Source organism: Amblyomma americanum, chromosome 1 (genome assembly GCF_052857255.1).
Source record: "Amblyomma americanum isolate KBUSLIRL-KWMA chromosome 1, ASM5285725v1, whole genome shotgun sequence".
NCBI lineage: Eukaryota > Metazoa > Arthropoda > Arachnida > Ixodida > Ixodidae > Amblyomma > Amblyomma americanum.
In genome coordinates, this window is record NC_135497.1 from 232,920,937 (window position 1) to 232,944,609 (window position 23,673).

The 23,673-nt window shown below is 46.1% G+C and overlaps 1 protein-coding gene across 1 annotated transcript; it reads left to right on the forward strand.

Annotated features, from left to right (window-relative positions):
- Positions 1 to 4,407: 4,407 nt before the first annotated feature.
- On the forward strand, positions 4,408 to 23,410 carry LOC144114780 (neuropeptide SIFamide receptor-like). The gene is made up of 4 exons (XM_077648729.1): positions 4,408 to 4,509; positions 12,464 to 12,746; positions 15,880 to 16,283; positions 21,708 to 23,410. Exons 1-4 carry the CDS (start codon positions 4,415 to 4,417, stop codon positions 21,823 to 21,825), a joined length of 900 nt encoding a protein of 299 aa, XP_077504855.1. The 5' UTR covers positions 4,408 to 4,414; the 3' UTR covers positions 21,826 to 23,410.
- Positions 23,411 to 23,673: the final 263 nt, after the last annotated feature.

Genomic DNA, 23,673 nt, shown 5'->3' on the forward strand with positions numbered 1-23,673 from the left:
CGGTTGAAATGACCCAAAGTCACACACAACTGTGAAACCGTGCCGTAGGCTGGTATACATGTCGCAACCACATCAGTCGTTTGCTTCACAGATGTTGCCGGTGCCACGTAGACTCCTTGGGTGACAATGCCGCTTTCCAGAAGCCGAACACAGCAGGTTTCACCATTATTCACCGCGATCGAAGGGAGATGTCTGACAGCGGTGATACCTTGTTTGACGTACACACAGACTCCAGCGTTCTTTATAGGTTCAAGTCAACTGCCAGGCGACAACCTCAGGATCGGAAGAGTTAATCTTCTCTTGCTATACCGTTGTTTAGCAGCGGCTGAACTCTCTCTGCATGCATGTCAAACGTTGTGATACAGACGCCCACTGCATCTCCACCTTTTATACGCAATCCTGCGCATGAGACGCGGGGTTTCGGATGATAGAGCGGCCTGCGGCGAGGTGGCGCAGCGGTGGGGTCTCTCTGGTTACATGGTGTCGACGCATGCGCACAACTGCTCCTCCGCGTGACATCTCGCTCGGCTTTGACGGTGGAGCGGGCGCGCGGCCGCGGCGACGGCGAAGCGCACGCCGCACTTTGCTCTTCTTCGGTTGCCATGCTAACAGCGCATGTGCACAACTTTCCTCTCCTATGTACCGCGAAATGCTTGACTGGTAGCCCAGTGTAGATCTCGCTACAAAAAATCCCTGCTGCCACGACGTTCCACACTGCACGGCTCCTACGCTCAAGGCTCAGAAACTTGGCACTTCGCTAGGCAATTCGTGGTGACGCTCTGGCAAACAGAGTCCGGCTGTTTACAGGCGCCAGAGTGATGCCCATCACTGGCGGCACAGGCTAGAGGCGGCGCGTGCTGTTGCCACTATCTTGAGGGGTCGGCATTCGAGGTGGCGGTCGGCGCCTGAACGGGCAGGCGAAGGTGCTTCATTGATGAACACGAGTTCTTTGGATGATCGATGTGCCCTACTTGCCGCTGAAATGGAGGAGCACGGTCGATCACGCAGTAAGAGTACCATGCAGGCGCTGCCGCGGTATCTGGACCAAATCACTGCAGAAAAACCGCCTTGTGTGGGGGCTGGTCGGTAGGGCGCTGTTGTCACCGAGCTTTTAAAACGCGAAGATGGCGGGAGGTAATAAGGGCGTGGACATGACTCTCGGCATCAGCCTGCCGTTAAAGCCTTCAAAAAGCCGAAACTCAGTCAATTCGTGTTTTTTTTTTAAGAACGCGACGTAACAAAATGTCAGCGTCAAGAAAAGTGTTCCCGAGATTCTACATAAGCAGCTTGTCAGACCACTAAGGGCAGAAAAGTTGAAATCACGCTACTTCATCACGCGTAATGTTGTGAAACAGGTGGCTACGATCAAAGGAAACTGCGCTGTCCTGGGGGAACTGTTGCCTGAATTAATCTATGACCTCAAGCCCTTTCCATTTAGCCAAGTTGATTTCAGGGTTCTAGCGTTAAATTATATTTGGAATGCACACGATGTTTTCCACGTAATGTGGCTACCTAAGGCGCGCAAAAATTTTGCACAGATACGCATAGTTATACATTAATTTAGCTCAAAAGTCCAGGCGTGATAAATGAGTTTGATAACGTTCATTTCAGAACATATATTTACGTTGAGGTATGAAAAAAGACAACGGGCTCGCGAGAAACACGGGAAAAACGTATGTGAAGTTCCTGCCTGTGTCTGCAGGATGCGTCAGTTAGCCGTTCGCCGAGGTGGTGTTGCTGAGAAATGATAGAGAACGGCAAACATTTTGCTAACAAACGACGTTTTATACGCTCATCTCTCTAAAAAGGGAAAAACGAAAAAGAATCTAATTTTCGTATTTGCCTTTCGGCAGATTGCTACGGGTACACGAAGGAGAACTGACGGTCAAGGAAGAAGAAATGCGAAAGGCTGAAGAGAAGTTCAGTTCAACAAATAAATTGCTCGCGTGCATCTGTATCACCGGAGCAGGGCACAGTAATAAAATGTAGACCTGACGTTGCAGGCGGTTGTAATGCTAGAATAAGGAAGCCTCCTTACAACAACGATTGTAGGAGGTCGAAATTTTTTCATTTTAGTCGCCGTTTTGTAACGCCCAGAAATCAATTATACCGCTAAGGTAATATATCAGAAGAGGCTGGCCTTTCTAATTTTCGTGTTTTGAAAATTTGGCGGACATTTTTTCGGTGCTTATTTCAAAATCCAATTTTCGTTTGTTTTCATTTTGGTAAATATTGTTTCCTGTGAAAGCATTACCGCTTTTTTTTAGGCTTGTGCGCTCGAGAGTTTACCATGGCTTGTATGTAAGCAGAGGCAGTTTATGTACAAGTAATAACGCACAAATGGTCGCGCTTACAGCAGTAGTTGCAATATGACATGCTCTTGCTGTAATTAAAACAAAAGATAAAAATAAATTTATGTAAAAAAATTGCCTTGTGAAAAAAACCCAGATAAACGAGAGAAAAAAAAATGAATGGAAGGCAAGAGGAAAGCAACACACATACATTTTCCTCGCATAGACAAGTGAAATCGAGCCTTTCTGTATGGTCGGCTTGATGTCTGAGTAGCTTCATTTGGTTGTGTTAAATGCAAGTGTGTTTAAGCCGCCGCGTTGGCTGAGTGGTTACGGCGCTCGGATGCTGGCCTTAAAGACGCGGGTTCGATCCCGGCCGCAGCGGTCGAATTTCGATGGAGGTGAAATTCTAGAGGCCCGTGTACTGTGCGATGTCAGTGAACGTTAAAGAACCCCAGGTGGTCGAAATTTCCGGAGCCCTTCGCTACGGCGTCTCTCATAGCCTGAGTCGCTTTGAGACGTTAAACCCCCATAAACCTAAACCTAAAAGGGTGTTTATTGCTTGCCGCACACTGCTCATTCCTTCAGTAACGAAACGAAGTGTGAAATCAGTAAACGCTTCATAAGGATAAAGTTTCGGATTAGAAAAAAAAAGTAAATTGACCGCAGCCGAAATCTAGGAGCAATATGGGGCCTTCGATCCGGAAACCCGCTGGGTGACGGTAGCGATTTGAGCGCCAATTAACCGTCGTGGAAGCCGGAGCATGACACTTTTTCGATACAATTTTGCATGGTTTCGAGTTGGCGATGGTTTGTTATGGTCAGAACACTGTCAATGCGGTGCCAAAACCCCTTTCATATTTAAAGGCAGTGGTAAGGTGACGATAGTCTGTTATCAGAAGGAGCTACGGCAGTTGACGAAGCTTGACTATGTAGTCTAGCGCCTCGGTCTGCACCCGCCGTTTTGCGAAAAATAACAGAGCAATGCGTAAAAACGACCAACCGCACAGCCTAATACAACGATCCCGTTGTCACATCGTGGTCCTTGCTTCTGCGCTGTGTTAATTCTCTCTTGTTGCCAATTGTAACTCGTACTCAATAGCCAGCAAGCAATCGCGCACATCTAAAGAATACCGACCTTTTGCGGTTAATACCGATTAAAAAAAAATTCAGCCGGCGCATGTTTTTTTCTTTCGATTGAAATCAAAAACAGCAACCCGTATATTAAGGGGCGCTGTGGCTCTACGTTAAGCCTACGCCTGCAAAAGCAGGTCCTGAAATCGCCGTGGGACCTGTGGACACGATGAATTACTCTCGGCCCTCGCGCTTATTGCATGCTACAGAGATAAAATAAAGCCATTCACTTTGACGCGGGAGAGGAAAATTGCCGCATTCAGATTTTCTCTGAGCATACAGCGGACCTGCGGTTACTCCCGCCAGCTATGCAGCGGAAAAGGCGGTGATCATGCTTTATTAGCAGTGGTCCTCTAGTCAAGGCTAGCCCCACCGTTTTCATCCGCAACAAAGTTTCAATCGAACTAGCTCATGGCTTCCAATGCTTGCGCGTACAGGGGTTTTTCATATCTGTTGATAGAGAATTTGTAGTTCGCCGAAATGGAGGTGTGACAAGCACGTGTTTCAATTGAACCTAAGCGTAGATAACTGGCGCTAGTTGGCGGAACATAGCACCAAGCATAACCTTTCGAGCGCACAAAATGTACGGACAGAGGTAGAGTATAAAGCACGGACCCTGGGTACATACAGAGCCCAATATACGTGCAGTACATTGCGCACTGTCGTCTTTCCTTTATGTGAGCAAATCATTCATCGACAGCATCTGTGGTGTCTACTCTCTCTCAGTTCTTGTGTTTTCCGCGCTTTAAACATGAGTTTTAGTCTATAGAAGCCTTTTAGAGGCACAACGTGTGATATGTTAACAGGAAGTTTGTTTATGCACCGCTTTCTTGTGACAAAATTTACTGTGCGTCTTATTTAAGGAGCAGGACAAAGAGATGTGTTTTTGTCTGAGGAAGATTTTTCAGGATGTCCGCAGAAGGATTGTCTTGTTATAAAACTTTTCAGGGGTTCTGATGGTCTTCAACTTTTCTTTTTGTGCAGCTTGGATGCTTGGCTGGTTCATGTGCAAGACGGTGTCGTACCTTCAAGGTGTGGCTGTCAGTGCCTCCATCAACACGCTGGTAGCTATATCCATGGACAGGTAAGTTACACCTGCGAATCGGGTCATTCAGCGAAAGGTTCCGTAATTAAGGTTTTGTCGGGTCATATTTTATAGCAGGAGGAAATGCGCTATAAGCTCTCGTTTTCGGGCGGGACATAAAATGCTCCATTTTTAGCGCATCTGGAATTAGCATGCTGCACAGCGAACCTTCTATAAAATCAGATAGTTATTTTTTATCATTGATTGTAATTAATTCGCCGCTCACATTACCATCTACTGCGCAGCAATTCTGCGTCCATGAAATGCCTTTTTGCCTTTTTTTTTGTATACAGCGACAATATTTAAGCAACATTAACGCGATGGTCTTAGACCTTTCCAGCAGGACGCTGTTAGCGTCGGTAGCGCATGACACAGTGATGCCAATGAGACGTCTGGTGTGAACTGGCGCTTTCACTTCTCGCTTCCAAAACGTACTGTTAGTACTTGTCCTCAAATTAAACACCATAATAAATAAAAAACACAAACGAAGTTGAAAATGACCACTTTACTGAGAAGGCCCCTCCGCACACGCTTTCCTCTAATTTTCTTGCAGTGTCATCAACTTTGTGCACATGATAACTAAATGTCCTATAAATATTGTTTTCGGGTAGCAATCGGGTTTAACCCGATTTTTAAGAAATTTGCTTGTGGTGAAAAAATAGGTAAAGTCGGGTTTTATATGAAAACGAAGGGCCCTATCTATAGTGAAGTATGTAATATTCAATTCCGTGTCACTAACAAAAAGGGGTTTAAAGAGTTCAACATATAAAAAGTTTTACCATTTACAAATATTCGGTTATGTTGTCCACACAGAAAAAAAAGCTTACGCTGGGTGCTGGTGACTTGCTTGAATTTTTTTTTTACCTAGTGAAGGATATTAATAAATGGTTGGGGGAAGCACAGACATCAAAAATTGTGTTCTGCTTCCCTCTGCGACGCGAGTCCACCTGGCTTCTCACAACACGCGTGTTTAGAAAAGTACAAAATTTAATTGTGCTCGTCTTCCTGCAGCAGGACTGCACGTAAAATTAGAACCGCAGAAGGGGAGAAATTACGTAGCGTGCCGTCCGCCTCAAGTGCGTAGCACGGCGCTTAGAAGGACCCCAAATACCCTCTACACTTATCACACGAAACGCCCCGGAATACTAGTACGGCAGGAGCCTTGTCGAACGAAGTAGTTTAGGAAGAATTTTCTAAAGCATGAGTGCAGGAGCGGAGGAATTTAATGCGCAGTATTTATCTTTTTTCCCTTCCCTAAGCTCAAATTTTCTCCCGTTTTCTCGCGACTTCGCCTGAGAGATCTCCGCCCCACTTCCCAAGGCCGCAACCAGAGCCATTTCCGCTGAAAACCTCGCTCCCGCCACTCGATCGACTGAACGGTGACTCTAGCGACAGTGCCTGTTGACGCAGACGCTGTCCTCCCCAACTCAGGCTGCAAGTCATGACGACGGGATTGATGAACCGTGATGAACCGCGCTGCACTCGTGTGCGCTGAATTGGCTGAGATACTCGCGGCGGCATAGTCTACATTAAAAACCAGAGTTCCAACTTGGTATTCTGTGTCGCTGCTCTTCTAGTCCTCTGCACGTGTTCACTTGTACTAGCGCCGTGGTTCTTCATGAGAGCCAACTTAATTTCCACGCACAATCCGCCAGGCGGAAGGGGCGGAAAGGAAGTTCGGAAACCTCTGATGCGAATTGTTTCACTTATTCCATACTTTTAAAAAAATATGCGCTATAAAATAACAGATGCTCTTCGCTTTTCAGAGTATGCGTGGACGTTCGATAAGCTGGACAGACGAAAACATTTTAGCCTGCTAACTAATTGCAGCATTAACAAGAAAAGCTTTTGGTCCGCCTACAATGCCCCCGTATCGGTAGCTTGCCCCATCCACAATGGCTTCCTCTCGGGCATCTTATAGACACCAGCGAGGCGTCACAATAGGCTGCGAGACCGTGGCTCTCGACTTTTTCCCTGGGATGAAAATAGATTTCTGTGGCCCGCTTCAGCTGTCCTTTCTTGTGGCACGTTGAAGACTGCTTGTCATCCTGGCGCCCCAGCCCAGCTGCTACGCAGCCCTGGAAGCGGAAAAGTAATTTCGCCGCTCGATATTTTCCTATCTAGTCATGCGGCTTGAGCGCATAGTTTCCAGATTTCTTTTTTTTTTAATTAAATTCGGTCTGGACACGCAGGTTCGCCAGAATAAGGGGACTGTGCCCTCCTTAGTGTTTCTTTCACATGCATTCTGTGCAGATAGGAAGGGTGTGAATGATAAAAAAAATTGCGTTTTCGCTCGAAGCCGCATTTATTTATTTTGCAGCGATAGTTGTATGTGAAATTCTCACCTGAATAAATGGCGTCGACGCACTTCGTCGTAACGTTATTGGGAATGTTGTCGTTATCGCTATCGGGAATGTCACGGAGATGGACCGAAAAGTGAGCGCTTTTGACAGTGTTCCTCGTGTGATCAAGTAATTCATATGGAACTGACCGATGGGGCTTTCCGGTAGGCGTCCACGTGGTACGAGGAACGTGGTACAGTAATTACAGTCACTTCTTTATCTCAGACTAGGGCATAAAGTGTAAAGGCTTTTTGAACGCTGTTGCTCGCTATCGGGATGCTGGTTTGTTATGGAAATACAACGGTAAATTCAAATTCCTAACTTATGAAGTATAAAGACGTTCAACACAGAAGTATGCAAGGGTAAGACCACAAGGCGATGAAGAAATGCAGACACAAGATCGCAAGATGGTCATAAATAAACTGCGATGTTAATAGTTTTAATTGCGACGGATATACAACAAGTGTCCACGGCCAATTAAGGTAAAAGCTTACATTCACAAAGCCTCGTTCATTTTTTCATCAAATGCCTCCAGTCGATGGCACTGCAGAAGCGACGAATACAATACATTTGTCTTTCTACAAGCGCGCTGCAGCAAGGAAAATGCACATGCGAGAATTCGGGATTGTGGAACCGCAAAATTTGAATAACGAATTTCAATTTCGCCTTTCCCTGCAGGCATTAGTATATTAAGATGTGTTACTCTGAAAAAATTAGCAGGAAGTTCCTGTGATGCCTTCCTTCCTCCTGGTTTTTTTTCCGCAATTAGTGGTCACTCTCAGAGGCCTAACAAGATATATAAATTTGCCCAAGAATGAACGCGGATAAAAATATCTGCACTGTTTGCTGCGCTGAAGATTTTCATGCAAGACAGTTTTCTTAAAACTCAAACTGGCGGAGAGGCTTAGCGAGAGAAGCGGGCGAAATCATGAAAGGAAAAATGTGTGTGGCCTGAAATTTAGTCTTCCAATGTGAACAATTTCCTTTTCAACAGCGCCACAGCCAGACGGAAGTACAGGCTGCTACATGTTAGTGTAAACAATGGCTAGAAAATTAATACACTTGCTGCCAAAGACAACTCTTGTGCTGGCCCTCCATAGGTAGCTTGTGACGGCGAAAACAAGAATCGGCAAGATCATGGGTCGTTAAAATAAGAAACTTTTTCGGCAGATAGAGCCCCTATAAAAGATATCGAATTTCAGGTGCCTTTGGCTGAATGTCGAAGTAGCGTAGCAGCCTCTTTACTTTCACTTTAAGTGAAAGAGTTTCTACCATTGATTTACAGGGAATATTCGTTTCAGGAGCTGCTACGTTCCTGCTAAGTCGGAATGAATCGGGAAAGAAACGCACTTCCTATGGGATTTGAAGTACTGCGGCAATGGAGGGTCAAAGAAAAAAAAAATGGGTTTGAGCGCGGAATTTTTTGTCTGCATTCGGACGCGCAACGTCTAAACTACTAAGGGGACAGTCTGTTTTGTTTTGCAGAGTTAAGTATATACTCTGCTGCTTGACGCTCGCTGCGAAGGCTGGGTTGTTGCTTCATAATTTTTTAAATGTCCGGCGACCCAACTGGAAAGTAATTTCAAGATGATTGCCGCAATAGAGCTTGGACATTTCGAGAAAAAAAAGATTCAATTCAAGGAAGAGCCCATTCAGAAGCAAATTTACGCCGTATTGTGGCGCATATCTCAATGCGACGAAGTCTTCGGTGCTACTAGACAAGTTCAGCTGTCTGATGTCGGCCACGTAAAGGTAGCACGCAGAATGACTCTGCCATGGGTTCAGGCACGCAGGTGAAAAGTGGCATCGACTTCCCCGTCGCAGCAGATATGCTGTTCCCGCCGCTTCCGTTGTTCACTCGTGCGCAAGAGGCGACTTACCAGTTGCTTATGCACGGGTGCAAGTTTTCGTGCTCACTATGGGTCACTAACCCGTGATTCCAGTCCCGGCTCTTCAATGAGCACTTCTGCTACTTTTTAGTCCTTGAAGCGAAGTTACATCCCGCGTATACCAGCAGGTGAGGCTCACAACACAACCGAGAGTGAAGTGCTACCATGCGAGTTGCCTAATTCCGTAACCAGTTCCACCAGCACCCAACTACACTATGAAAGTTCTACCTCTTCAAGCGCCGATGAGCTCGACTCAGTGTTCTGGGCTAAACATGGGCATTCAAGAAAGTACTCAGGCTGCTTATAAACATGCTATTCGTGTGGCAGGAAAAGGTTCATGGTTTTTGGTTTATGGGCGTTAAATGTCCCAAAGCAAATAAGGTTATGAGGGACGCCATAGTGAAGAGCTCCGGCAGAAGAAGGATGCAGAAGTAGGGAACAGTCCAACAGTGCGTCGACTGCAGGAAGCTGAACGCAATTATTTTTCTCCATGTATAACCGATCCATCGCCTCGACGACCTTTAGGGCTACTGGCAGGTACACCCTTTGTCAAATGTTAAGAGCCCAAGGGCTGTTTTCTGGGCCATGATTTGTGGCTGCTATGTGTTGCCAGCGTTCTAAATCTCTTGAAGTTGAAGTGGAACACCCGACGGCATCCCTAAGAAGCTAGGATTTTAGAGGTACAAAAGCCCTGACATGCCTTGGTAAGCAATCTTTTGGGCTGTTACCCCCAAGCCTTTGGGCTTTACTTTTGACATAGTCTGTAGCTCTTCACCCTGTTGATGCCGAAATGACGACATTTGGGACGCTAGATGGAATTCATCAGTTCAGTCGCATGCCGTATGCCCCCTCGAATGCTCCCGCCATCTTCTAACGACTCTTGGGCTATGTAATAGGCCGCAATAAGTGTGTTATGACCTTTTTTTTAAGCGCACCTACTGCGCCTCAAGTATATCTTTGAAGGTCTTTCTACTGCTAGGCTTCATATGGAATCGACAGTCTTTGTTCGGGATCTACGGAGTCACTTATTTGGGACACGTTATCGACTGACATGGCATTAGCCCGTACCTTAAGAGCTATAGACACTAATGACTTCGAGCTCCCCACCATGCTGAAAGAAAAAGCAAGTTTACTGGCAGCTCCTTTTGCTCCCATCCCTTTATTCTTGTCTGCACAAAAACGAAGTCTGTCTTTGACGACAGTTCTCAAGAGGAACTTCACATGGGTATGGAAACATGAACGAAAGAGAGCCTTCGTCGACTTTGAAGGGGCACTTCGTTATCCGCCTACCTTAGCTCTCTATGAAGAGTCTGCCCTAATCGTTCGCCATAATAACGGTAGCGAAGAAAAACTCGCGGTGCGGTGTTCTCCCAGGAATACCAATTTGGTAACCAGTGGGCTTTGTCTATGCCAGCCGCCAACTCCCGCTCGTTGAGCGACTCTGCCACTCTTGAAAGCTAGGTTCCTGGCCGTCGTGTGGGCTGTCGATAAGTTTTGTCCGTACTTGTACGGCCACTATTTCGCCACCATCAAGAACATCAAGGCTCTCACTTGGTTACAGTCGTGGGCCCCGTGGCAATGCTACAAGAGGAAGCTGGCGCACTGCCCTCTCCCATTACAAGACGGTGACTTTTCGGTTTTTCACCGGCGCAGCTCTGCACATCAAGATGCCGATTTTCTGTCCTGCCACGCCTCTGTGACATTTCTGGCCGACTTCAGGACTGTGCACGACCAGGATTCCGGCCGCACATCCATATGCAAACCTTAAGTAGGGACAGTGGTTGCACACTGAATATGCGCTACCACAACTTGCTGCGAAGCTGCCAGGTTGAGAACGCCATCCTGTTGGCGTTTGGGTGTTTCCAGGACCAACCTTTCGCAGCTTGCATGACGCTGCAGAGGAGAGCCACCTAGGCCGAAAAAAAAACACGTAGTACTGTCGGAGACATTTTCACAGCGTGTCTTGCAAAACCACCATAGAAATGACTTTAAATTTGGCTAGAAGCGCCAGTAGCAGGAAGTGCCCACGCAGCTGACTGCCCACACGGCTACTTTTTTGAAGCTTCATAATAAATTTATTTACTTATTTCGCCAGAAATTACATGAGAAGGGGTGTGGGAAATGCTGCATGAGGCAGTTTGAAATGTCCACCACCCCGAAGATAAGAGTATATTCACTCCGGCAGAAAGTGGGTACTGCACTCTGGTTTAAAGAAGTGCGGTGATTGCTGACAAATATTTACTCCATCGAAAGGCGTTTCTAGCAGTCCTTTAGTTCTCAAGTGTAGAACGCTCAACCGGTGCTCTGTGGAGAAAAGTAAGTACGCGAAAATTTTATTAAATTATATCCCTGTCACACGGGCAATTTCAATGCCCCTTCTGTCAATGCCCCTTGAATCAGTGCCCATTGAGTCAATGTACATCGACTCAATGGGGGTTCGCGAATGACCATTAGAATGTCAAAGGCCATTGAGAACTTTCTCGCACTCACCGTGTGTTGAAAACACAAGACATAAAAACTCGAAATAAGCGAAAATATCTTTTTGATTTAATAGCAAATTTTAAATTGCATTAGCCAGTTCATAAACTAATTTTTATTCGGGAGTCGAAATGACAGCTCCGCAGAACGACCAGGGTTCAGATCATGGGTCAGATGTAAACAAACCGCCGCTGTTTTTGTAGTGCGACGTCGCGTTGCTCCGCTTCGTTTGTCCCGTGTTCGCCTCTTAGCGCACTTTGTGGCAACCGAGACCAAGAAGTGTCCTTTAAATGCTGCACCGATAGTAGCTATGAAAGCAACAAACACGGTCACGGTAACCGGCAGCTTCGCCGGCGAAAAGTTGATGCTTCCGAAACGAAGCGCGCATCACTGCCCCGACCCGCCATCGCTATCTCTAGATTGTGTGGAAGTGTGAAGTATTATAATAGGTTTTCTGAACTGAGTTTCAATTCGAAATAGCACTCCTCCAACATTCGTCTCATTTTACTCTGCTTCATTTCGTAATTCTGTTTAATGTTGCTACCCCTAGCTACATCTGTTGGATTGCATGCTTGCTATACTCACTCAATGATCATTGAAATTCGCCGTGTGGCAGCGTTGCAACTGAATGAGCCTTGAAAATTTCGACGTTCATTGACTTAATGGGCATTGAGATTGCCCGTGTGACAAGGGTATTACTAATACTGCCAATCCCAATCGGGGCTGGCAGCGAATCTTCGGTTTGACTGTAAAGCTCTCTCGTGGAGCCGCGGAGACATACAAGCGGTGCAGGCGCAAGCACCAGGCCCCTACCATAGCAGCTGCGCAATATTTTCACCTTAGTGATTCTGCTGCCAGACCATTCCAGCGCTTGTGACGTGCTCAAAACTGTACTGTACCGTACTTAAATGAATTTGCGCGGTTCATCCTTTTGACTGTGTGGAATTTGATAGTCCCGCCTTTAATGTCGCGTGTTCTGGGAGACATTGCTCGCGAATAGGCGGAAGCTAAAAGCGATAGAGAGTCGCAATAATAATTAAATAAAAAGATGATACGTGGAGATACGACACCTGATCCTTTTAATTTTACTCTGGCGATGACTAGGCCGTACCCACGCCAGAATACAGTGAACAGTGGTCCTTAATGGTCTCGTACCAGGCGACGTTCAGAAACTTTCAGTGCGTACTGAAAGGTGGCGACTTGACGCCAGCGTAAACCTCCTGGGGGGGTGGCTTGTCCACGCAGGTGCCTGGCCATCTGCTACCCGCTCAAGTGCCAGCTGTCGACGCGCAGCGTGCGCAAGATCCTGCTGGTCATCTGGAGCTTCTCGGTAGCCATCACGTTTCCCTGGGCGCTCTACTTCACGCTGCAGCCCATCCACCCCAGCATACCTGGAGTCACGCTGTGCGTCGAGCAGTGGCCCGACGAGCGCTCGTCGACGCTCTACTTCATTCTCGCACACCTCGTGCTCTGCTACATCTTCCCGCTGCTGCTTATCGTCGTGTGCTACGGCTGCATATGGGTGAAGGTATGCTCGCTATTTTATTAATGGGACCGAATACTCAATTTTAAGCACCCAATTGTTTTCTGCACAACGGAAAGATCGCTGTCTCTGGTGCTCGATCCTGCAATGGTTTCGTTAGAAGCGCTGTAAGAGATCTTTACCGAGAATTTTTCGTTCAGTGCATGCGGCCCTTCTTATGTATCGCGATTCTGGAAAGGATGATCAGCAAGCGCGATGGCGATTTCGCGTCGAAAAAGTGATGTACCAAAATATGACATAAATCTCACCCGGAAGAGAGGAATTAGACCTTTTAGTACAGAATAGAGTCAACTGTAGTTTCCGCACCGAACTCTCTCACGGCATTGTGATGCACGCCACGTAGGCGAAAGTTTTGGTGGGCCGTGGCTGCTGTTCCTTCCCAGAAATGCAAACTACTGAGGTGCCATCTATTGGCAAAAGCTAAAAGCACATCGTCGTTAACTACCGTAAAACGGGACGAACACTCCTAAATGAAATCAAACACTGCGCAACTTAAAAACAAATCAGCAATATTCTCCCCAAATGTGGTCACGTGGTATACGATACATTGATAATGGCAGGGTTTCACCGCAAGATGGCACTCCTGTTTTCTTTAATGCGATTTTCAATGCCAGGTTAAAATGACGAATCCTAGTTTATTCGGTATGACGTGCTCAATTCTTACAAAATGAGCACGATCTTTCTCTTTCCTCCATAATCTCACGGTACGTTTTGTCAGTGGTCGGTGCTTTTAAGCCCGCAGCTCCGCCGCCTCGCGTGGACAACTACTCGACGTGCGACAGTTCGGTGCTGCTATCCCGTCACCCACCTTTCGGATGGCCAACGATGCAATTTTCCGTACAGTATACAATGGAACCGCGCTATGTCACACGACCCGCGGCCATACGACGGCCATCGCGTGCCGCTCAGCGTTGTTTGCTCACTTGGCGTAAGCAAGGCTGGTGATTATTTGAGCGTTGCCAGCGATTCAGCACAGCGCGTCGCAGTCGTCTGCCAGTCGCGCAGCTGACAGAGCGTAATTACTCCGCCTAGCTCACGACCAGCGCCACCCCGAGGCTGATGGGTCATCCGGGGCCGGGCGACCACTCTGAATGCACGCTGCGCCGCTTCCTTCCTAGGGCAGCGTGCGTGTCCCGCGGTAATGTTGTCGCGTTTGTGGCACCCGTCGTGACGCGTCGCGTTTTTCACGCTTGCCGGAGGAGTTGTTGCGTGTTCTTCTTCCGCAATGAAAATGGCACGTGAGTGTTGGTGGCAGCACTCATTAGAAATTAACGTTGTGCTAATCACTTCACTGCGCGGTATTTCGCTCTTTGACTGCCGTAACGATCGCAGACTTCAGGGATGAGGTAGCGAAGGTTGGTCGAATTATTGGTCGGGTGCTGCCGCCCGGTACCAATGCGGCAATTTTTGAACGTATGAAACTGTCAGAAGTACTGCAAATGGTTCAGTGAACTGTTTTCACGCTTAATGAACGTATGCTTCGTCACTTTTTTCTAAACGAGGTTGAGTGCTTTGTGCGTAGTCGCTCGACTCACCGCAGAGATTACTCAGGAGAGGATAAAATACTGGACAATCTTTCTCATCTACTATGCCACGAGTGCATGAGCATTAACTAATTTGCCACTTAAATCTGTTAGGCAAGTTGGCGCCAGCTACGAGCTCGATTCAAAGGGAGTGCCGATGAAATTCGTTCACCGTAACCTAAGGTTACGGTAACCAATTAAAGTAAACCTCCGGGGTGTGTTATTTACTCTCATTCTAGGAAATTTTGGTAGCATCCGGGAAAATATCCGTATATTTCATCACAAGAAAAAAGACACAGTGATTGCCGATAATCTCTCCAAAACCACTATTATAGTGCTTTTTTGGTTGGTTCGTAGTAAAACACAAATGGCTGCTTCGCATCGAGATACGCAAAGACAAGTAGTTAGGGGACTTCAGCAGCGAAATAGAAAGTATTTGTGCAGTGAGCTATTTTCTTAGGCGTTAAGATAACAAAGTATATTCTGCTGAGGTCGGTTGATGATGTCTTTTTCTGTGAGAAACTGATCCTCATCAAAGGTCTGCTGTCCCTCAAATGCCCTGTTTAGAAGTATTTCTATATGCACCAGGTGACACGTCATGTCGTCATCATCATCATCATCAGCCTGACTACGCCCACTGCAGAGCAAAGGCCTCTCCCATGTATCTCCAATTAACACTGTCCTTTGCCAGCTGCGCCCACCCTATGCCTGCAAACTTCGTAATCTCATCCGCCCACCTAACCTGCTGCACGTCATGTATATCGTCACGTGTATCGGATGTACATCTTCTAACATGGCGAAAAATGTACATTTGTGGCGAGGTCTACGTGGACACTCAAAGGGTCTGAAAGTTGAGCATGAGTAGTAACTACGGGCTTGTTGTTTGCGATTGTACTGCGTCATTGCGTATACGACGACTTAGAGCTCTAGCAGCGCACGCCTGTAAAGCTCGCTATGACTCACCTGGCCTGCTTAATGTTTCTAAGATTTTTCATCAACGTTTTTATTTCGTATTTTCAATACATTACATGGTTACAGATATACAGCAGGTGACTCAAACGTCGGAACTGTAAATGGGATTTATATATGAATGCTTTGCGCGAGAGAACATCAAGGGCAGGTTTAGTCGTCGAGAACGCTCCATTGACGCTTTTACCGCGTTAGCAAAAAAAAAAAATGAAACAGGCGGTGGTGAGGGCAGGCAAGCAAAAATTGTAATTGGCGCCTTTTAAGGTAACGACAAGTAATAAATTCTCTTTGAAGGGAGCAGCGTATATGTCAAGAAAACTACCATAAAAATTGGGCCTCGCCGCGTACACGAGCGGGGTTCTGCCCTCTTGATTAAAGACGCACCAATAACAGGTACACTGAGCCGCACCGGTGTTTTCCAAAGTAGAATACTCAATTATATCTCCAACTGCTTGGATTAAGTCGCACACGAGTATGGTTGCCGGAGTTCGAGAGAGCCGGAGCACTCAGTGGCGTCTTTATATGGCCAAGAATAAGCGGCAGGGACCCCGTAGGCTAAAGAGCAGCGCCAGCGGCGATCGGGAGAACCGAGACAAGGAGCCGTACGTGCTCGCTCGCTGGCGCAGGTGTGGCGGCGCAACATCCCGGGCGAGTCCAAGCAGACGGACCTGATGGTGCAGAAGTCCAAGCTCAAAGTGGTCAAGATGATGCTGGTGGTGGTGGTGATCTTCGTGCTCTCCTGGCTGCCGCTCTACATCATCTTCACGCGGCTCAAACTGGGCAGCGCCCCCGAGGAAGGCAGCGTCGACTGGAACCTCATGCTCATCCTGACGCCCGTGGCGCAGTGGCTGGGCGCCTCGAACAGCTGCATCAACCCGGTGCTGTACGCGTACTTCAACCGCAAGTTCCGCCGCGGGTTCGTGGCCATCGTCAAGAGCCGCAGCTGCTGCGGCACCCTGCGCGAGCCGAGCTCGCTGCGCGGAACCACCATCCGCTCGGCCGCGGGCGGCGCCCACAGGGGGCTCTCCAGGTACGATACCCAGTGCGAGTACCTCTCCACTTCGGCCGTCTGAGGCCTGGGACTGGCCTCGCCTGAGGGCGGCGAATGCGTAGCTGGGGTGCCGTTAAACGGCTCCGGCAGCATGCTGCAATCGGCTCGGTGCGCTGCTTACGGAGGGGAGGCTGCTGCTGCTGCTGCTGCTGCTCTACTGTGCGTGCTTTATAGGGCGCATGTCTGTTTCCGTCTTTGTTTCGTCTGCATTACCTCTTATAAATGGCAGTCGTCGTAATCTTGTGAATAGTTCAGAACCTACCGCACAGCTGGAAAGGCTCTGCCCAGACCGGGCCTAACTTTGTGCGATGGATATGTGGCTACTATACGGCTTGCAAGTTGGGCAGTAAGCGCGCAGGAAAGAGCCTGACCACGTGTTTATTTCGCGTCCCCTTGTCCAAAGAGTGAGCTAATGTCACGCATTTTTTATCCCAGGAGAATGTTCTCAATTAGGTCGTGCAACTTTCATGGAACACGTATTTTAGCCTTGGATATTGGCGGTTTGAGGTTTCTTTCTGGTGTCTCACAGTCATAACTCGCGCAGGGAAACTTATTTCACCTACATGCTTGTTTGAAGCGTCGATTCTGCACCATAATAATGCGGGGATATGGCAACTGCGCAAGCTGTTGGCTACGCCGTCGTTTTTGTAGTGTGCGCTTGTAGAAGAAAACAATGAACCGATTGCCTTCTTTTTACTGAAATGCCTCAAGAAATCTGCAAAACTTGCAAGCCGCATAGACTGTTCTTTTCACTCGTGACATCACGTCTAGCGGGAACAGCAGTGGCTGGCTGCCTAGCTGCGTAAGCTTGTTACAAAAGCTGAGGTTCGGGTCTGGAAGAAATTACAATGATATAAATAAATGGGGCTGATTTTGACGCCCATTTCTTAAATTCGTGCAGGCTGTTCGAGAACAATTATAGTTTATGTTTGACACAGCGCGAATGATCACGGTTTCCCCTCTTTCATTTGAAAATGCAATCTACAAGCAAACGTAGATCGCAATATGTTATGCTTGCCAATCTACTAAAAAATAGACCTCTCCTGTTCCATTAAAGTTCTTTACCTCCTTCTACTAAAAATTATTATTGCGAGTGGGTGCCTAATAGGGTATCACTACTTTTTGAACTTATGTAAAAAGAAAGCGTGGGACGACGCTTCCTGCAAAACAAGAATTCCTGGTAGTCAGTTGTAATAAAGAAATAAAAAATAACCGCAACAAGTACCCTGTGGCTAGATTGTTACGATTACAGCTGGGTAGAAAATTGAGCTGGAAACAATCACGCGGGTCGGTTCAAAGTGGGAATGATATTTCGTTTATTCTGAGGCAACTCCATAATAGGCTGCTACAGTGAAAAGTACCAATTTGCGAGAGTAAAGCTGAAAGAGTATTATCCGCAGTCACCGAAACTTTGTTATCAAAACAGCCGCTCACGTGCTGGCGCGAGGAATAACTTACACGTCAGCGGCTGCCAAATGTGAGACTAAAAACGCTTAACTGTGGGCCTTAGTGCAAGTGGGCAAGCCAGCACTCTGAGCGAACGGCACGAACTTCAGCGCCTTGGCAAAGGAATGAAAGGAAAGAGCTATACAGAACAGAAACGCATTTAATTATGCTTGAGGTTTGGTATTAAGAGTTTAGAATTGTTGTGACGTTTTTAACCAAACGACAGACACCAGAGGCGTTCGAGAACGCGGCCTTAGTGCACGCTGTGACGACAGCGAGGTAAGCGAACGCTGCCAAACGCAGGATGATTAAAAGGGGCGCTCAGTGCTACTCGCATTTTTAATCGGCCGCGTTTTGTTCAGAGCAATGAAAAAAAAACTTTCACAAAAATAGTACTAACATGAAATTTACGTTAGTAGCGATCTCTGTGGCGCCCTACAATTTCACGCTGTGAACGTATCGCATATTTGAACTGCATCGAAAGATAATGGAGGTAGTCTGAACTTAGAAAAATGAACTCAGGTCCTGCTTGTGTTAAGTCATTACCGCTTTGATTATTTCTCCATTTCCAGCGTTAATAAAATTGTTCTGCAACATTCGCATGAGTTACATGGGATGCACAATGCAACTCTGCTTGATATGCTAACGGTCTTGAATTAAACGATGTAGAACGCATAGAGATGTACAAAGAAGTGGCAGCCGGGGAAGTTAGCGGGAAACTATGCCTCTGAAAGCAAGCGCAGCTGCAAAAAAGAAAAACGCTTGTAAAATAACAAAACTCATCGAAATAGGTACAGTGATGATGATATAGAATAGTTGCGTGAATTTAAGACAGCGTACAGAAAGGAGCCACGGCTAAATACCGCTTCGGTTTCATAGGCACGGGAATCGGCGATGTTGAAGTTTGGCCGTTGAGCTTATGGTGGCCAGCTGCTGTAATATGACTGTCACTGGAAAAAAAAAAAAACTAGGGAAAAAATCACCAGATATATATCGGTGGTCACGAGCGAACGGAACTTACAGGAAGAAATTGAAGAACACCTCACTCTGGCTTTCTTTTTTGCTGCTTTTTTCTGGTTACATCTGTGCTGTGGTGACGTTATAGTTTTGCTTGGCATTGTGTTGTTCCGGTACTCTTGTGTGTTGTGGTGAGAAGTGACCAAATTATGTCATTTTAATAAAAAAATTGATCTGCCGTGCTCTGTCGCTTGCTAAACGCCGGTGCTGCTTCTGCTGCGGGCGCTTTGGCTGCTTCTGCTTGCCACCTTTCGTATGCATGCTTACAAGCTTGTTTTGTGCACAACACTGCGGATTCGGAAAAGACTAATACAACGAATCTATTCTGCTTCGATGCCAAGGCAACTTTTCTACCGTTCATCATTCACACACCGGTCCTTCTAATAGAATTGAACATCCAATGCGTAAAATGATAATAATTAAATGAAGCCGAAGAAATAGACCCGTTGTATTATACCTGCCGTTATCAATTCTCTAGTGTATACTTTTCATGTTCAGCCGCTCTCTCTGGGCTTGCACTTTTTCTGCCTGCACTGCGAATTATTTTTACTTATGTGCAAAACAATCTTTAGGTTTCAACAAGATCACGCATCATGATTTCACTTCTTGCTTTATTGGCTGATGACTCGTGCGGTTAACAGAGACGGAGTTAGCCCAGTGTGGTCACATGAAGAAGGAGCGACCGTGTTTTCTGAGTCGTATATTTCGAAACTTTAACGATTCGTAAGAAAAGTACGTGTGGTATGCTACAGCTGCTTAGGTTGGACATTACGAAAATGGTGCACTACAGAGTGGAGTTTGCTGCATTTTGTGGGCTCGTTAGATATTTGTTGAAGTAATATGAACCGCTTAAAATAACTTAAATCGCGTTTTAATTGGCATGTAGTTTTTTGAAGCTCCGCGTAGAAAGCCGTAAGCATCAGAGAAAAAGGTGAGGCTGATGCTATCAGCATCATTCTCAGTACGCGCGGAAGAATGCTGAATAAAGATTTGATTTGATACTACAAAAAAAAACTGAAAAGAAAGTGGTTTGTTGTAAGCGACAATGGTGTTGACGCAGATAAAAAAAATTACTAAGCGTGGACATAGATCGTGCCAGCCATTTTCCTTAATGTATTTACGTGTTTTCCCAACTGGTACTTAGTGTTCCTGTTTTTTTTTTTTTAAGGAGCTGTCGCTTTCGAGCGGGCTCTCAAAATGTCTATGTTGGGTCAGCCTGAGAAATAGAGCTTGCAGGTTAAGTGCCGCAACGGTTGTCTTTGAATTCCTGTTCCAGAGAGCTTTTGCTGCCACAAAACAAGACACTCTAGCATAGAGCGCATTTCAACTACTCTCATAACAATCTCATCAAGCGGAAGTGCCTCAATAAGGTCTGATTCACGTGTTGCTGTAGCTATAGCACGCATACTCGCTCCGCTTATCAGAGATGCTAGGGCAGTTACGACTGTAGCGTGAACTTAGACTCTTACCTCGAAGCCATCAGTCATGAAAACTTTCATGATATTGAACAAGACCCGCTATAAAACGACCATCAATGTTCAGCTGCTGGCATAGTTGGAAAAAACTTCAGCACGACTAGACAGAGGACGTGCCATGCTGGTGTACTCTGATCTATGAGCCTAAGCGAATGCGTTCATGACCACACGTAATGTTTGGGTGTAGCTTTACCGTTCATTAAGCATGCTATGAGAAGCGAAATGTAAGGCCATATTTAGCTTGCCTTATATTAGTACGGTCGTCTACATGGTCAATATCGGTGAGAACGTTTGTCGACACTATTTGAATGGCAGCACATCTTGGTTATTAGAACATGAAGGGGGATACGTTAAGGGGATTTTTAGGAATATATATATGAATCCGAGAGGAAGTTCTTAAGGAAGATAAGCTACCGATAGTCTAATCACAAGTTCTGGTTCATTCTATTTGTTAACAGAGAATAACAGCCCTTTCACTTACTTCTAATGCTGCGTCATAAGCTCACGTCAGATTTCTCTTATATCAGGTTTGCACTTTTCATCGCGATGTGGGGGAGAGTTCTTTATATGTGTTAAAAACACCATAAGTCCACGGTAAAAACAAAGGAGTAAAAGGTAGGAGGTTAGGCGAGTGGCAGAACCTGATACATGTCCTCCAAAAAAAGCTTAGGACGATGACAGTGGGTCTGCTATTTCAGCGGCAGCGAAGGAGCAGATCCTCAAATGCCACATTATCAGGAAACGCTTATGTTTGCAAATTGTAAATACTCACTCTAGTCAGTAGAACATGATTCATTTTAAGTAGGTGAAAAATGAAAAAAAACTGACGAATACTTTTAGTTTATATATATATATATATATATATATATATATATATATATATATATATATATATATATATATATATATATATATTAACACGCTGAAGTCCTCGTCTTCGTGATGAATAATTGATTTTATTTCTCCTAGACTAAGAATGTATGTAAAATGTATGTAAATAGTTCTGTTGAAATCCACTGGCAAGTAGAAGAGAGGGCTGTGATAAACAAGCTGCTGTTAGTCTGCGGTCTTCTTCAAGAACAGAACGCACAGCCGTTTTTCACAACCAAATAACTGCCTTAGTGCAACAGTCCAAAGGCTTTGTCAGTTTGGAGTAATCCAACAGAGTCATGTAAACGCGCACACGTGCCATCGACAGTGCTTTTCCTTAGAAGATTAGTCTTCGAGTTGCAGACTAGTTAGCCACAAGGCCTGTGCTAGTGGCACTCATTCGGAGACAAAAAAAAATGTTTACTTTCAGTGACCTCTTATGCACACAATCGCGCCACGCACTGCTCCTTGCAGGATGCGCTTAGGAATAGCAATATGCGTGTTTAGCGAGTGCCTATTTGTGCCGCGATGGGCATGCAAAAGCGATGGCCCTGCTGTTGTGCTATAACACCTGCCACGTTGTTTGTGATCCCAGGTCTGAGATTCCGGAATGCGTAGCGCACCCTCGAGCCAGCGCGAAAAAAGATACGTTGCTAACCAACGGCCGGACGGACGCTGAAGAAAAGCACGCGAAGGTCTCCCTGGTAGCCTAACCCGTACGTGCCCTAGCCGTTGTCCCGCTCTCCTCTCCTCCCGCTGTGCTTCCGCTGCACGGCTGTTCGCGCCTGCCAGTGTACAAAAGTGCGTGGATCGGTGGAACCTGTCCCACGCGGGAGTGCGGGAGCCAACCTTCGACGCCGTTCGGCATGCGGTCAGGGCGTTGCTGACAGCGGCGAGCATCGCTCGCGGCTTCGTGAACTAGCGTCACGGCCCTTACGGCTCTGTTTATGATTTCGCTCTGTTTCCTTGATGCGTTATATTTTTCTTTTGATCTCGCCACTACCTGCAAATCTTGCGGAAGCCATGTTGCCATCCTCACTTTTTATTACTCCCGAATGCATTTCTTTATAAATAGCAGTATTTTATTGAAACACTCAGTAGTCTTTACGGGAATAATAATGAAAAGCGGAAAAACCGAGAAGAGGGAAAACGAAGTTCTATAAGGTGAGGCTTCCCGGCTCGCTACAACAATTCAGTGCCGTGGGTAGCACAAACTGGAGTGCGCAAAAAAAAGACAGTATGCGGAATGTAAAACTTTAAAGTCATACAACTGAGTCACTTAAGCCTTTATATTTACGGAAAGTTTCTCGTGAATAATGGGAGTACAGAAAGCTCATCTTCGCTACATTCTTTACACAAAATCTCTACGCACAAAAAGTGGTCTCGAAGGAGAACCTAATGCGGAAGGAAGTTTTGACTTCGGCTAGACATTGAAGACGGGAAATTAAAAAAATATAGAAGTGCACATATTGAAACCTAGATCGCAAAAAAAGTTGTAGCATCTGCTGGTAAACCTCCATAAAAATCAGGAAGAAAAGCTTGTTGGAATACAATATGTACCAAAAGTTGTCTTTACTTCTGCTAATGCTGCGTGATAAGAAATGTCGAAAGGAAATACTATCCGAGCCGAAATAGCTGTAACCTTGACTGAACCATAGAAATGTTCACTGAATCCCGTACGAATTCCTGCGGCCGCTCGTATGTTTCGTTACGGCGCAAAAGCAGAGCGAAGTGATCACTCAGGCCTCCCCGAGAGCCATTTTTTTCCCTGCCTGCCTGCCTGCCCATTAATTAGTTGTCGGTCTTCTTTCCTTGTGGAGAAACTGGCATCTTACAAGCGAGATGGCAATCTCTCTTCCTTTTTTGCTCTTTTTGGTGAAACTGTCTTTCGGGCGCCGGTATTCGCGCTATAAATCAGTGTCAGCTAAAACGGGGGCCTAAAAGATGTCCAAAAAAATTCAATGAAAGCGCTTGACATGTGCAGTGGTCCGATTTATATTTGAGATAAAATGACCTTGAAACATTTTTTTTTATTGATCATTCGATAAAGGGAAAATAACGCTTTGCTCCTTGCTGTCAGCACTCCCCTAACTGCAAGGGCGGACGTGGGTTTCGAAGTTCTTCAGCACACCTGCTGATGAAATCAAGGCTCCTTTTCACGTCCGCTTGGGGTGCCATAAAACTAAATGCCTAAAAAAAAAGACAAGATATGCTCTGTTGTTTTGTACTTCGTTATGAACTGTATGTACTTTATGTGTGTGTGTGTGTGCGTGCGTGAAGTAAATAAAGACTTTGCTCAAGACTGCTTGATTTCCTTTGTAAGCAGCTGCCCAAGACACCTGCCAACGTGATCACTCTACAATGTGGTCACCAACAAAGTGCTGCGAAACTACTTAAAGAAGCCGTAAGTTTCGAATGAAGTTCATTAATGTTCTAATTCGGCCTGCGTTTGCATCGTCATCGACGCAGTAATGAGAAAAGAGTTCTTTTTGCTCATGTCAAATGCAACAAAACTTTAGCATTAACAAACTGTCCTCAAAACCCAATTGAATGTGTAGTCA

Bases quoted from the DNA above. Each gene is read 5' to 3' on its own strand.
- LOC144114780 (XM_077648729.1), top strand. From the start codon at position 4,415: ATGCTTGGCTGGTTCATGTGCAAGACGGTGTCGTACCTTCAAGGTGTG. The intron at 4,510-12,463 runs GTAAGTTACACC...TTGTCCACGCAG, and splicing joins GTAGCTATATCCATGGACAG to GTGCCTGGCCATCTGCTACC. The intron at 12,747-15,879 runs GTATGCTCGCTA...TCGCTGGCGCAG, and splicing joins ACGGCTGCATATGGGTGAAG to GTGTGGCGGCGCAACATCCC.